At 42.0% G+C, this 16,616-nt stretch overlaps 1 protein-coding gene across 1 annotated transcript; it reads right to left on the bottom strand.

Annotated features, from left to right (window-relative positions):
- Nucleotides 1–623: 623 nt before the first annotated feature.
- Nucleotides 624–14,074, bottom strand: ube2d2 (ubiquitin-conjugating enzyme E2D 2). The gene is made up of 7 exons (XM_083786122.1): nucleotides 13,750–14,074; nucleotides 11,472–11,535; nucleotides 4,769–4,800; nucleotides 4,444–4,521; nucleotides 4,205–4,310; nucleotides 3,194–3,287; nucleotides 624–1,990 (listed from the first exon to the last, which is right to left on the bottom strand). Exons 1-7 carry the CDS (start codon nucleotides 13,771–13,773, stop codon nucleotides 1,945–1,947), a joined length of 444 nt encoding a protein of 147 aa, XP_083642248.1. The 5' UTR covers nucleotides 13,774–14,074; the 3' UTR covers nucleotides 624–1,944.
- Nucleotides 14,075–16,616: the final 2,542 nt, after the last annotated feature.

Here is a 16,616-nt window from a genome sequence, read left to right as displayed (position 1 = left end):
GGAACATGGTCTGAAATAATGTGCAATAGGATTCATGATTTGACATGGCCTCGTATTTCTACAACTGCTACAAAACCCATGGCTAGCCAGTCATTTATGGTCATAAAGAAGTTGAACTAAGGGTAAATGTGATGATGTAGCCTAGCCTACCATGCATGATCAAATCATGAATACCATTAGGTGCCCAGTGCCCACTCTTCCTGTATCCCTTGAGGATGGACAAAGGATGTTTGATCAACCACTGTAGGGGTGCAACAGTTAAAGAATAGATTATATAAACAACAATTAGATTCATATAGCAATATTTTGGGCATGCATTTGCAAAATAGTAAAAACATGCTCACAATGTGACACCATCTTTGATTATGCAATTAATGGAATAATTGATACAAATAATTCTCTTGTGCCCAACTGACAAGTCTACATACTGATAAATGTGATGTCCTATGAGAAACATAAGTGTACATATTACAAACAGGAAAGAGACCAATACAAATATGCAATATTGCAGTTAAGCAAAATTTCAATAGAATTAGGATCGATGGGGAGTGGGCTTCAGATTCCCGTTTCCTCCCTCTACTATATTTTCTCCAACAGGGCCTGAAAATGAGTAAACACAGGAGTCAGGTTTTTTTATTTTTATTACACAGTTTAATCAACACACAAAGCTCAATGAGCCTCTCAGGTAATTTAATATACAGAGGTTTTTGTGCAAGGAGAGTGGGTTCTCCTCACACCCAGAGCCCAAACCAGTCCCATTAGCCTTTTAAGATGTTAGCCTCTAATTTCAACAATAGCAAAAAAAAAAAAAAAAAATACAAAAAAAGAATGCAACCTTATGAGTATGGGGGAGAAATAAAAACAGGTTAAGGGGGGAAAATACTTAAATACCTGGTCCAGAACCTCCTCTTTTGTGAATGTAAAGAAGGTGGTGGTGACAAAGAGTTTAGACTTTGTGCATGTGTGTGCATGTTGATGCGTGTAAGGGGGGGGGGGGGGGGGGGGGGGGGGGGGAGACATACAGACAGACAGACAACTTGGTTACATGGCATAATGGTAGGAGACGGAGTTGGGGAGTGGGAGGTTGATGGGATAAATTCAAGTCCTTTCATAGAATCCAAGAGAAGAAGACCCAAATAGGCCATATAAGTTTTCCCCATCTATATAGCCTGCTATGACTTTTCTTTTTCTTTCAAAGAATTCCTTGTACAAAATACAGAGTGCCCCTCGACTCCCGTGTGAAAATGGCTTTCTTGAATTGTCACCCACACAGCTGGGAATTATTGGGAAACAACAAGGGTGTGCAGAGTGTAAAAATCCATTCCATTTCATGTGCCCCTCCCCTCCAAAAAATGGAAAGGAAATATTATAAAAGAAACAAAGGTCCCCTAGATTTACAGATGCTAAAAAAGGAATGTTTTAGTGCTAAACATTTGGAGTGAGCAAGTGGAGAATGCAGATGCAGAAGGAAATTGGTGGGGTTTGTGTGTTGGAGGTGAGTGTGGTGTGGTGGGGGAGGGACAGGTGGGAACAGCCCAGCCTGTGTGGAGAAAAGAAATGAAGGAATTATGAGGTCAGACAGGAGGCCAGAGGTCACTGGGTAGAGCGGTGAGGGGCAGGTGGAGAGGTTGGGTTTCCATAACAAGTTGAGAATATGTACACCGGAGGTTGGGGTTTGGTGGTGTGAGCTGATAGGAATGAGGATGGGAAGAAGAGAATGAGGAAACAGAAGTTTGGGGCAGTGGGGCAGAGGGAGTTTATACAGGTACTCTGGTGAAGGGGAGGCATGGCTCAAAGAAAGCACTCCAATGGAAACCAACAAGATCTTGTTTTAAACTTTTTCATTTGTGTTTTTTTTCTTTTTGTTTGTTTGTTTTCTCTTTACTTCTGAAGCTCCCCTAACCTTAAGTCGTAGAGGTGGTTGGCCATGATTTTACCCAGACACTACATTGCATACTTTTGTGTCCATTCCCGAGCTATTCTGTTGTACCTATAAGACAAAGAGAGAAAAGACAGAGGTTAGACATAGTTGTTTGGGGTGGTCGTCCAGACAAAAAAAAAAAAAGGCAAGGTTTTATATTTGAGGAATATTGCTGTAAAACTGTATAAACTTCTGAGCTGCAACATGTGTCCATTAAAACACAGGGCAAGTTACATACTAGTATTGTTATAGACTGAAATTGTGATACTTGGACTGGTTGGTATCAGTCAAAGTAATACATATTTTAGTATCACTTCAACGTTTAAGCTAGGCATGTCCTGGTGTAGTATGGCTGCAGTTAAAATTCTACTTTGTGAAACAATTTGATTAAAAGTAGTTCTAACGGAAAATGCATTGAATTGTTAAGTTAAATGATTATGGTATGGATTTAGCTAATTACAAATATAAGCAATGCTATCATCATACTTAAATTAAGCAAATTCACTCACTGGCTTGCCCAGTTGATCTGCATTTTGCACACAGACGTTTTACTACGGTTACAGATGTACTGTCTTAAGTAGTCAAAGCCAAGGAGCATGTTAACATAGCCTACTGCACCAAATGTGATACAATGAACAGCAGGACACAATCGGATCGATTATCCGTCTATCAGCAACACACGGCCTGGGTAACGGGTCTTGCAACGATGGGTTGCGCGAGTGACGGCAGCAGCACCCTGGACAGGGTGCTGCTACCATGTCAAAAACAACTCTTGGATGTACGTGTCTCAGACACACAAATATATGCGAGTCCCAGGAATACAGACTCTGAATCTAATCGCAGATTTCGATTTCAATCAAAACAATCTTTACCGCCAGTCGCATCGCTAGCCTTGGTAAAATAAATCATGCCTTGGTTGGACCGCGATCTTCCTGCGATAAGATAAGTTATCCATGAGCTAACTTCCGGTTAATTTAATTCCCTTGAAAAAGGCTCATACGGCTTTAATACCCTCGGCACATGAATGGTGGCAAAAGTGTTAATGCCAATTAATCAAATCTTGTAATCTCGTTTTGGCAAAGTGGGGTACAGTAGCTATTCACGAGATTTTCTCGTGTCAGCACAGATTGTGTTAAGATACACAGATACGTTACAGCCTTTGGAGACAATGGTGCTTGTATTTTCCGGACAACTTTAACTGCTCAATGTAGATGGCAGAGAGCACAAAGCCACAAAACACATAATAGTAAAAAAAAAAGGGAAATAACATACTTTTCCCTGTCCGTCTTGTAGATGCGAGCAATCTCGGGTACTAATGGGTCATCAGGGTTTGGGTCACACAGCAGAGAGCAGATGGACAGGAGGACTGGAAGAGACAGGGGAAATAACAGAGGATAATAAGGTCTCAGATGAAAAAGTATATGAGACTTTCTACTATCCGATTCCAATGGAGAACTGGGAGCCGATACTGATTGATAGAAAACGTTTGTAGAATGGGTACAAGTGAAAGTACAGGTCAATACAAAAACTGCTACCACACTAAAACCAGAAAAAGCACTAAGCCTTGTTTACATCAGAAACTGATGCTAAAAAGGGGAGCTCATAGTGAGCTAATCTAGGCTATCTACCGTTTATTGGGGCTCCCATTAGCAGCCGCGCATGCAGTAGGTTCCACATGTAAAAAAGCCGTTTCAACATAACATTAGTTGCCACCGTTTCGTGAGGAAAGCGCAAAATATATGTTTATGCTATTATCAATTGCAGGGTTTCTCAAAATGCGTGGGACACAAGTTCAGAGGTGCTTTGGAATACTTTGATAATATTTGGGATTGGTCAGTTTAATCACTTAGACCAGTGGTCCCCAAAGCTTTTTGGCCGTGGACCTAGCTGACGCTAGGCAGTGTCACGTTGTGAGCAGGTGCACCAGATCTACAAGCTCCTAGCGCACCACTGAGTGGCGCGCTACGAGCTTGTAGGTCTGCTATTTTTGAGTCAAAAATGTTTGAGAACCACTGATGTGATCTATTGTAGTACAAGACATCTTTGTGCTAGTCATACTATGGCAAAAACGTGGATGTTCTGGGCTCATTACTGAATTTTCCCTGCCTCGTGGTTACAATATTAACGCTTCTAAAGACTTCGTTAGACAGATTAGTTATAGGCGATTTCACTTCATGAATTTGTTTGGATAGTGAAGGGAGTAGCGCCAGAGGCTTTGGTAGCAGTAAAGTGTTAAGAGAAGCCTTACACATCATAGTTAAAACCCTTAAAAAACTGGCCTACCTTTGGAGATGGTGAGAGCAGGAGACCACTGTGATCGCAGGATGTCAAGACAAATGCTGCCATTGCTGTTGATATTTGGGTGGTAGATTCTTGTGGTAAATGCAACCTGCATATAGAAAATATAGAAAAAGTGAGAAGTGGTTGATGACACAGTAACAAACATTCACATAAGTGCTTGTTGTCACTTGTGTATGTGTGGGGTGGGTGGTTAAGATATGTCTACACGTGTTGTCGTTTACCTTTGGAGGTTTGAAGGGGTAGTCTGTAGGGAAGTGTATGGTCAAAAAGAATACCCCACCCTGGTAAGGACTGTCATTCTGTAAGAAACACATTCATTCCATTAATAAACAAAGAAACTTTGCCAACAAAAAGTTCAGTATGACTTTCAGTCAGACAAGTGCTAAGTGAGTAAAGTGACCACAATTTTCCCCGGAGGTGCACATTTTAAAGTAATGGGTTTAAGTCTGAGAATAATAATAAAAATAACGTAATGACATGTGTAAGTGCTACAGTATGATGAACAATAAAACAGCATCATTACAGTTGTTTAAAGTGATTACTTACAGGTCCCATTATTGTGGCTTGCCAGTGAAACACTGAAAAGAAAAAAGCAGACAAAATGTTTTATGAAACACGTTGTGGTCAGCCTGTTCCGTTTGGATGCATACATGGTGCCACATGAAAGTGTGCATGTTTGTTCATACTGGATGGATACATGGTGCCACATGAAAGTGTGCATGTTTGTTCATACGAGAGACGTGCTTGCAAACCATGAAGTAGCAAAAAACTTAGTAAAAGACAACAGGGGAGAAAAATCTTGAAACCAACGATGTAATAGATGCTCCGGCGTGGTTTAAAAAAAAAGAACATGACAAACACACAATGGCATGTTGTTTAACATCAGATAGGCAGTGCTGAGAGTAGTTCTTGGACAATGAATGGTGGGCTTTTAGATCCACTATCGAGATATCACCTTTTGCTTAATTATTTTCTGCCACTAGGTGGCAAATTACCATTTAATTACCCATTGCTGCTATGGATGATGGTTACTGAAAACCTACCAGACACCAACCAGATATACTGAAAAGAAGTTGTAGGAAAACTGCAAAATGCATCATCAGCTTCTGGTCCTTGACCAAACGCACTTTAACACTTTTTTGTCCAGGAATCTTGCCCAGCAGATGGGCTGATTTTACTCTGAAAAGCCCCGCCTTCCATTTCGCCCCCAAACCGGGAAATAGAGATTAAAATAGGGTGTGTTTTGCGTCCCAAAACGCAGTTTATAGTTATGGGATGCAATACACCTCTGCGTCCACGGGATGCACTACGTGAACAACAAAAGAATTGCGTTAAAACAATAATCCACAGACACGATCATTTTGCATGGCCGCATCCAACCTCATCCTACGTTATAAACAATAAAATCCACGTAGGAATCGATATAGAACCACTAGTTTGTAATAACACAGACGGGTGCCACCATCTTGCTCAGAGACAAGCACTGAGCGGTGAGCGGAGCGCAGCCTCGAGACCAGAGCTGTTTAGAGAGAGAGTGACGACAACATACCGTTCAGTGACTCATGCAGCTCCATGAATAAACAGTGAACGGAGTTGTCGCAACTCTCTCATCTAAACGGCGCTGCCTCCGACAGAAAGACAGGGGAACATTTGAGCATGACAAGCCTAGTAGACCTGAATGAATGTGAAACATATCGTGTAAGAAACGCCGACACTGTTGTATGTTGTGGACAGTTACCACCACACACATTAAAATGCCCCACCAAAAAAGTCCTAAAGCCAAATACAGGGCAACAGAAATTAACAACAAACCCATTTTCTAAATCTAAACCCAAGTCATCTGCTAATGATGGTGTGCACAGCCTACCTCCTCCATGACTGCTTCTACTTAAGCACCACATTCGTTTTGTAGCATTCATTTTTTATGTAGTGTAATGAAATCATAAAGATTTATTAACAGTTAAAACTGGCAGAATTATTATAGATTTCATATAGCCAAAATATGAAAATATTTGTATTCTAATTTATTTAGCTAGCTTTAGTTATAATTTATTCTTCCTTTTTCTACATGAATATAACCAAATTATAACCACTGTACGTGCCCGTTGCAGTCGGCCACCGGCCTACTTGGGAACGATGCAACCCAATGATATACGTTGTCATAGCACCCTTTTTAACTGTCAGCCGGTGTCCCACATGGAGATCTGCCTATATGCCTGTGTGTGAAGACTGCAAACTGAAAAGTGTACTTGGCAATCAATTTGGCCCACTGGCAGAGCCTGATTGGTTAAGCCTCAATTGGCTGAGGCAGAGGCTGGAAATTGCATAGGTGAAAGGAGTTGGCCTCATTGGGCCCACTGGCAGAGCCTTTTGTGGTGGTTCTGGAGAACCGTGGGTCCTACCGACTCGATACCTGGCACTGCACTCCCTGCGGGGGTGTGGAACACGTGTTTGTCAATTGTGAAGTCTGTGGGTCAAACGGTTCTCGAGTTACGTGCTTTACAACCGTACACGCACACACATAGCACATTATATAGTAGATATGAATATAGTAGATATGAAATTGGGAGTTAAATGCTGCAATTTGTTAAAATGGCAAAATATGACTCCAAACGTCGTTGAAGTGGGACTGATAAAATAGACCATCCCTGCATCACGGGACTCATTACATTGAAAACCTATTTACATCACTGAGGTATAATGTTCCATTTCTACCTCGTGCTAAATCGTCTGATCACTCTTTAGAAGCATTAATATTCCAAACAAAATGCTTAAGTCAGAAATGAGGACCCTGAACATTGCCGTTCTGATCAAAACCATGGAGAGTGCTGTAGATTTAGGGATAATAGACAGTTTTGTCGGGCCGTAAACAAGAAAGTGAATGGCTGTACGCATGCGCGAAACATGTCAGAGCACTGCACAAGGCGTTGTCTAGCAAACAATGATTTTAGTAATCCGTTTTTATATCATTAAAAAATACCTTAAAACCGTGAAGGAAGCAAAATATAAAATCACAAACTCGTGCTCTGCTGTAATACACTGTTAATTATTAGTCTATTTTACTGTAGCCTATGTATGAAGATGATCTTCCTGGAGACTTTATTTTTATTATAAATATTAGTAAGTGTAGTAGAGTGGCATTAGGCCATGGCAGTGGCTGGGTCGCATTGCAATTATTTAGCTAAATTGTCATAGCTTCCAAGTTGAAAATGGATCATTTATTTTCAAAATGTTCAGATTGATGCAGACTGCAGGGAAGATCATAGGGGTAAGACAACTCCCCTCTCTGCAGTCTATTTATGAGCAGGCTACACTAAGACAGGCTTTAAAAAAAAAGTCGGTGATATTACCCAACATACACATGTTTTACATGAGATGTTTGTACTTCTGCCCTCTGGTAGAAGGTACAGGAAACCAAAGTGGAGCTACATCAGGTTTTTTTTAATATCCTTTGTGCCGGTGTCAACTAAAATGTTAAACCATGCCCTGAAACAGCCGATTGTGAGAGTATAGATTAAATCGTACAATTTGTGCACTTGTGTTATGAATTCCTATAGTTTTGTCACCGATGTTGTGTGGCTGCAGCAGGGGTGAAAGCCCAAGCCAAATTTCACATGTGGACAATAAAGTTCACCTTGACCTTTAATATTTTGAAAAATAGTGGAAATAGCAGATATACAAGCTCACACAACATCCATTTCCACCATTACGTTTTCTTTTAGGTTATAAGATAAGTCAGTCATTTTTGTATATCTTTATATAATTTGTGTGGCCTGTGCAACTTTAAAGCCTAAAAGTCAAACATGCATCTTCAACAACAACAAAATTGCAATTATTTGTGTGACAATCATCATGTAAATAATCGTGACAGATCAACAGTCATAAATGCTACTGACAAATTAGGCCTTCATTTGGTGCGTTTGCCTGTACCGTCTACAAAAGCAGACGTGATAGCATAACATTTCCTCATTGCTTAGTACGTCAAAATAAATAGGTTTGTGTTCATGTGAACATACTATAGGAAATTCAACACATTTATGAAAATGAAAGTAGTGTCTGGCACAGGTTTCTTGTCCACTGATGGTAAATACTTACTACTGCATTATTAAAACTAAAATGTGGGTACGTGAATAATAAACACCTTGCTGTGTAACTGAAAGTAAAAGCACACAGGTTGTATGCCAGTGTGTTCATAAGAGGCATGTCCTGAAACGTCATTGTCACAAATGAAAACAGGGTTTCCTCCATTTAGTTGCAATACATTGTACAACAATGACAACATGTTTACAAGAATTATTGTGTAAGACTTGAGAACATAATGTAGGCCGTCTATGTAAGCTGAGAATTGCTACAGGCTGTGGTAACTTAAACTCTTTTCTAGACTAACTGTAGAGAAAAATAAGTCACAAAAGACTACTTAACTACAACATGAAATGGCAGCTCAGCCAACAAATGTGAAAGGAATACAACAAAAATGCAACAATACTTCTGTTAAGCCTAAATAATACATACGGGTAGTTTAATATAGAGATCGTTTTCATTTCTGGAGTTCACACAGGGAACTATGAAGTAATTGTTTTAAACCATGGGTAAGTAACCGCTGTACACACAGCGGGTAACACAAATGGGTAAAAAGTTGATAATTTGGGGAGGGGACGGGGCCCCAATAGGGGCAAGGCTTCCCTCCACACAGTCTGAGGTTAGGGTTTGTGAGGTTAGTGTTAGGGTTCAGAAATACATTTATCACACTGCATTTCTATCAGAAATGCATGAATTTGAGGGTAATCCTGTCAGAAGGACACCCGTGGCTCCCGCGCCTCGCTCCTACTCTGTGTGTCAGAAACAGTTGAGGACTGATTTCACCCTGCTGCGATATAATTGGGGGGGGGGACTGGCTCACACAAGATAGAGCAGCCATCTTGGAATCAGAAGGTTCCCACCTGGTTCAATCCCTGGTTTCGCGTTTAAGTGTTCTTGACGAGTAACACTTTAAATTACACTTTTGGTAGACGTTTGGGTTGTTGCCATGATGTAACTGCCATACATATTGGAAAGAAATTATTATTATTCTTCAGTAGTTGCTCTGTTTAAAAAGTTGATCATCCAAATAGTCCTCATTAAATTACAGTGCACATTGAGACGTGTTTCAAAGTCACTCTGTTAGCACACAAGGAACACAAACAAAGCAGGTGCTACAAATGTGTTTGCGTGTATATGCAGAATCTGCCTGGTTTGAATTTGTTTATGTCAGGGGTCGGCAAGTAAGTCTGGCTGTGGGCACATTTTTGGAGCTAGCCCATTAGATGGGGGCTTAGAACATAAACAAAGGCTAATATTGAAGACCGTCTTATAAGACATACAGTTGTGGGAGATGCAGAGAATAGATAAATATAAATGAGTTGTACAAGTGGCATAATCATTTTTGGCCACTTGTCAACATTTTCTCTATACGTACAATTCAGCTGCAGTGCAATGATTAATAATTTGAAACACATCTCACCGACCCGAATGAAACGAGGAACATACCAAAGAGTCCATTCACTCTCTTCTCACCGTTTGGCATGGCATGCACTCTGAGTTATTGAACTTGACCCTGTACGAACTATGGCAACCTATTTCGTACTGTACATAGTTTTTCTCCTCGTCCACATTTTTGCCATTTAAAGTGCTGCTTTCACAAGTTAGGAAAGACGAGACTAGTCAGACTACTGTTAAGTTTCATAGACAAACTTTGATTGATCATAATATTTTACCGCACCACGGGACGGAGAATGGCAGATTCAAAGTTGCCTTTCCATCCAAGGCAGAGGCACTAAAGTGCAAGATTGACACCTTGCCGCTGACAGCAGGTTATGAACACAGCAGCAGGATCCATGTACACTAGGTATCCACCTAGTATTTTCAGGGCTCTCAGCACCACTTGCACTCTGCTATCCGAGCCTGGTATTCACTCTCAACATTGATAAAAGCACAATAAGCATTAATCAATTCGGGGGTCTATTCTCTTAGCTATAATAGAGCCTATACGTACTTACGTAGGGTTGTAAAAAATAATCTGCCGGGCATGATATTTCCATGGGGACGGTTTTGCCAGCCACCCATTTTCAGGATCACTGGTTTATGTGCTAAAAGAGTGACTTTGAGACCCTCTGTTCACTGTGCAACACAAGTCAATGAGGAGACAAATTTATAATATAAATTCCTAACTAACGGAGCAACGATTCATTGAAGACATCTCACCAATATTTGTAGTGGCAAAGTAACATCACAACCCAAACCTCTCAAAGTGTAATTGTGCTTTAACCCCTTACTGCTCCAGGTTGGTGTCTTGGGTGTGAATTGGTCAATGTAATGTACATTGAAACACTTTGGATACCAAACACACCATTTGCCATTTATCCCATTAAAACCAGGAAAGCATCTCGTCTCCTTTTAGATTTTTGTGTTGGCTATTCAAAAATGGCAGATATAAAAGCCCATAGCGCTTGTACATGCAACAATATTTGTTTCGGGGGGGAAATCGTGAGTGTAAGAACTACCGATTCAGAAGGCATTTGTAGAATCAGCATCAGGTCTTAATGGGTTAACCCAGTGGTTCCCAAACTGTGGTGCGTGCACCCCTTGTGGTGCGTGAGCGCCTTCTAGGGGATGTGCAACATGAAAAGGCTAATGGTGGTGCTATGGTTATATTTAACATATTATGCCAAATATGGCAAGTATATGCAGAATATAGCCTATGCTGCATAGATATGCCATATTCAGGTTCCTATATGTGCATATGTGGATAAATAGGAAATGTATGTCTCTATATGCAATTTTGATTTCCATGTGGGGGGTGCGTCAGCTAGGTCGGGAGGTAACAGGGGGTGCATGGCCAAAAAGGTTTGGGAACTGCTGGGTTAACCCATTGAGACCCGAGAACAGATTCTACAAAATGTCTTCCTGACAGTTTCCTGAAAAACCTATGTTTCTATGTCAGTGGTTCTCATGTCAAGGACCCCAAAGAATATATGTAATTGGCCGCAGACCCCCTGCAAGATTTTCAGGTCTCAATGGGTTCATCTTAACATACAGTACCCAAACCCTGGCCTGAACATAGACATGGAAACAAGACAGCAAGGACTTTTATTTTGGTAGAGTGTTTGACTGTACTCTAGTCTGTTGCCGTTTATACATTCCGTTTCTGTCCAACTATTCCATCAATCAATATTCAAAACCAGGAATCCACCGGTGAGGACTTGGAACTTACTGTCATCTCCTACTGGTCCTGCAGAACACTGGGCTGGTGGGTCCCGTGCCAAGTCATTCAACTCCTGAGACAGATGACAAGTACAAGATGTTATGTTATGTAACGAAATATGCAATTTTATACCTAGAATATAAAACCAAATACCGTAGCCAGGAATCGACCTCTAGTTTGCTATGCCAATTAACTGTTCTTGACTAAAGAAATGATTTATTGAATAATTAATAATATTAAATTAGTCATAGCTAATCCAACCGACTGATTGCGACGACGTGTGTACACTTCCTATCGCTATTTCATTGATATCCAACGGAAAACATATATTCAGATTTATTTTTGGGTTGGCCTATGCTTCTGCAATGTACTCCTTGCTTTTCATTCACTTCCCTGATTACGGATCAGAAAGAAAGGACCGCCGCGCATAATCTAGGGAGCTCTCTGTGGTTTTGACCAGATGGCTATACTTCTGTCTTAATTTCTGACTTCAACATGCATCTCGCCCGGAAAATTAACGCTTCTAGAGAGACTTTAATAAATCGGTAAGCAAGCAACATTATGCCTTCCGGTTTCTGTACCGAACGGAAGCCCCCGGCTTTCAGAGTAAAAGCTGCCATATGTGCTCAACCCGAGCTTCTATTTTGAAAGAAATCCTGGCGCTGATTTGTGTTAACAAATTTGTTTGCTGCATACATTAGGTACAAGCCATTCTAATTCATACATTTATATATCTAATGTATATTTCATAATACTGTGGCTGATTAAAGTTATAGACTGGCTGAATTAAAAGGTTAGTTCACATGTGTGAAAAGAACATAAGTGACTAATCAACTAAACTCTTGTTCGACTAAGATCAAATCAACCAATTAACTGATGAATTGACTATGAGGGGGACAGCTATAAATTAATGATCAATAAATAGCTTTCGTGAAACATGTTGTTGACTTGTAAACACAAGGTTTACAATTCCTCAAAAGCTGACCACCATACACAACTTTCAAAGCCAATGTCATTGCTGTGTTTACAATACTTTATACCAGTCTGTCAGCAATGAAATCTCTAGTACTTACTGTCAACACAATAGTACTAAATCAGTAATCACTGAACTTTGATTGTTGGGATAACCAATATTAAATACAACGAACTATTGCAATGACAACACATGGGCTCACAGGGACATTGTTATAGATCAACAGCGTGGAAGTTGGCCATGAATCAATGGTTAATGTCAGCTTACAATCAAAAGCAGCCATTTAGCCTCGATGTGGCAGGCAACAAGTAGGCTATGGGTCTTTTGTCAAACACCAGGGGGGATTTTTTTCCAGGGTGAAAGGAAAGGTAAACTAAAAATGTCACAAATGCTGGTTCGTAAAGATCTAATCCAACTTGCCTCAACAACCCGCTGTGAACAAGCTGGTATGAAAGGCAAAGGACGCGTGGGGCCTGTTGTGAACAACGTGAGCTACTCAACTTATCTGTCAAATCAAGGAGGTGGCAAAGTTAGGGTATTATACTCATTATACTGCGTCGCACAAGCTTGTCGCTCGACAAAAATGACGGGCATGTTGAACTGAAAACCGGTGTCAACCCGCGTCGTCACTGTTTTCAGTCGAATAGACGTCATTTCTGTCGAAAACTAGGATTCCCTGTCGATTTGTCGTGCGTGCGACTACGTATGAGCCTTTTAGGACGGCTAGGTGACTCGGGAGTAACGTCGGATGCTTTGAAACGCGTGTTGTGTTGAATATGAGCATTATAAGTTAGCCACGGGGAGAGCTAAGCTAACTAGTCGTTGCTATATATGAAACGCCAAGCAGATTGCAAACCGTTAGCCCAACTAGCTAGCCAGAGATAGACAGGCTAACGTCAGCTAGCCCACTGTTAGCGGGTAGCTATAGCCGAGACCTACACCACTCTGGTCGAGACGAGCCGAATGGCTCAACTTGCAATGAGATGCGATCTGATTTGCGTTGATCAAACATGTGTTTATATCATAATCACATATAGCTCGGGACGGGTATTACTATTATCTGGCCTCGTTATGTACTTAGCAACATCAGAGGAGAGAAGAGCGGCGCATTGCTGGGCTTCACGGCTCGTCACTCGCTGTTTGGATGTTTACCGTTCCGTTATCTCGAAGTTTATAATTTAAACAACGTTGTTAGTGTAATCGCAGTATAATACAGATCACAGACAACCCTCTCCCTTGTCACCGTTGAGATGAACACCCGACACAAACTGCGAAAACGCCATCGGGGCCTTGTCGTTGTTGGGACTTCCTTACCTTGTGAATTCTTTTCAGAGCCATTGTTGTGCTAGCGCTGCTGCTGCTGTCACGGAAAACGTGCGATTAAAATGGCGTTCGGCGTCACTATCCGAGGGTTAACACTAAAGGAAATGTACAATACAAGAACGCCGTCGCGTAATACTCGAACAGGAGGTCGCTGTGAGAAAGAACAGGCTTGTTTCTTTACTGATATCTTTTTTTTCCAAGGCGAAAGTGAAAGATGCAACTGTGGGGCAAGAACCGCGGTCCTTCCTCCTACTGCAGCGGCTATCGAACCGAATCACTCACACATACACACTGCTGCGCCGTGGCTGCTGCTACAAACCCCTCCGCCGAACACACATGCGCGTCGCTGATGGGAGCGTCGATGCGCGCCGACGACAACTTGAAGCCCGGCGAGCATCCGAAAATAGCCGATCTACAAGCTCACGGGGCGTCGTGTCCGCGACGCACCGTGAGCTTGTAGATCGGATATTTTCTCGACGCGACGCCGTCGTACGACGGAGTGTATACAAATCAGGCCTGTGTGTGTGTGTGTGTGTGTGTGTGTGTGTGTGTGTGTGTGTGTGTGTGTTGTAGAAAGTGCAACTGATGTCATTTTGGCTCCGAGCATGCGACGGCTATACCGTTTGTTCACAATGACTGGTCAGAGCCGAAATGTCCACCTAGAGAGCTTATTTTTTGCTAGTAAGCGAGCTCATTGTTTTAGATAATGGTTTGCAACATATTTTGTAGTGTACATTTGTTTTGTATGCTCTAGTCGACAAAGTGCACATGAACTATAATTGTGGTTAAATGGCCATCAGGTTATATATTTTTAAATATAATTATTGCTATATTATTACGGTATTATTATTATTTATGTGTCACTTAACTTCCATTAACATAAGACGAAACACTTCCGTGTATGTAATGCTACACCTGCATCGGTAGAATGGGGATTGAGCTGTCCAATATCGTTTCCAAAAAGTACCGGTATTTCTGGCTAGCTATGATAAACTTAGGTCAGGCATGTAAAATGTTTAGACAGGGGTGAAACAACCACTTACAAAGCTTATGAAGTCAGCCAGTAGCATGTTTTCCCAGTGCAATCTTACTGCGCATGCGGACGGGGGTTGACTGACCACAGGCTGACTAATGCAATTTGAGCCTGATTTAAGCAGTTGTTTCACCCTAGCCTAAGATTTAAACTCTCGTATAGTATTTATCGATTCTGACGTCATCACTCTCGCCCACTTTTCGACCATCGCCTGTTCGCCTGCTATCGCTTATCGCCAGTAGGCTAATTGCCGGGTCCCATTGACAAATAATGCACTTCCGGAAAACTCGTCTGGCTGTCGCCTGCTGTTAAAACGTACTGTAAGGGCCGATTCATAGTCCTATTTTACCGCTGTAGTGCCGAAATGATTTCGGCTCGTCAGAAATTTTCAGTAGCACCGAAGAGACGACTTTAGGATGGTACCCCCCCCCCCGAACCTCAAATGATGTCACAGTCACATTGTAGGCTCTACAGAGCCGAACCGACTTTTATTCGGTATGAATCGCGCCTAAGGCCTTCATTACCCAGGGGTGTTACATTTTTTGCCCGCGTACCTAGAATTTGATCTGTCCTCCATCTTGGATCTGTCCTCCATTGAGTTGCACTCATTGGGGGAGACGAGGAGAGATCCAAGATGGATGACGGATTCTGAGTGGATCAAAACACTTTTTTTATTGAAAACAACACATCTACAGGTTTTAAACGCAGATCGCAAGTCAACCTGAGAAGTGGGGCAGAAATGTAAGCACCTTAGATTTTGCATTTGTACATGTTGAGAATAATTCTATAGGTCCGCAGGCAAAAAATGTAACGCCCATGGGTAATAAAGGCTCGTAGATTGAAATTGTCAGAATCGATAAATACATCTACGAGAGTCTAAATCTTAGGCTGGTTTCACCCCTGTGATGCTTGAAGCCCACCCCTGTGTCCCTCTTGCCAATCCTTGTGGGAATAGCAACGGCCGGCCTCCGACAGGAGGCTACCACCATCGTCCTGGCCAGGAAAGCAGAAAATGCACGACTGGCACATCCTACACAACACCACAACAACTCCAGCGCCTCCAAGCAGACTCAAGTCCCACCACCCCTACAACAAGGCAGCACAAGAGATGCTCAATTCCACCTCTGAGGACATATCCAGAGATGCATAGTTGACAGCAGCGTGGAAGCAGGAGTGGGAGTCAGCCGGCCCTCCCGCATCCATCGTTACAACTGAACTGCCTAGCTGCCTAGTTAGTCGCTTCAAGGCATCACACTCGAAGCGGGTGCATTGCAGAAGTGGGGCTTGGCGGACAGTGCGGTATGCGAGTGCGGTGACCCTGAGCAGAATGCAGCTGTTGTGGCAGTCTGACAAACACACACACGTGCACACACATCTTTTTTTCCCTTTACATTTTTTTTTAGACTCCAATGCATTCCGTAAACTTCCGGTTCTCCCCATGCTCAATAGAATCTATGGGACTGGCCCCATGAAGTGAAACATTTTGCGTAACTCTGTCTTACTGGCTCTGGCCTCTTCGACCTGGGACCAGCTAGATGCGGGCGTGGCTCCACAACATCGAGTTGGACCTCTGACGTTACACGAAATTAGAACATATAATCATAACAATTATGCACTAGGTAACTATACTTTTTGAGTTTTGGCATGATTTTTTACATATTATACAACAGGTCGTTTCGAGGAAGCAATCTGAATGGTTGAAACAGCCTTCTAGCCGTGCTTCAAACCAGCATCATGGAAGGGCTAATCAAAACAAATAATTCAGCTTCTCTGTTTTCCCAGAGCGAAGCATACTCGGTGGCTAGGCTAGCTAGTTTCTTGGGAC

This window comes from Protomyctophum parallelum (assembly GCF_964188405.1).
Source record: "Protomyctophum parallelum genome assembly, chromosome: 16".
NCBI lineage: Eukaryota > Metazoa > Chordata > Actinopteri > Myctophiformes > Myctophidae > Protomyctophum > Protomyctophum parallelum.
Note: the sequence above shows the minus strand (reverse complement) of the source record. Positions and strands in the feature narration are given on the sequence as shown.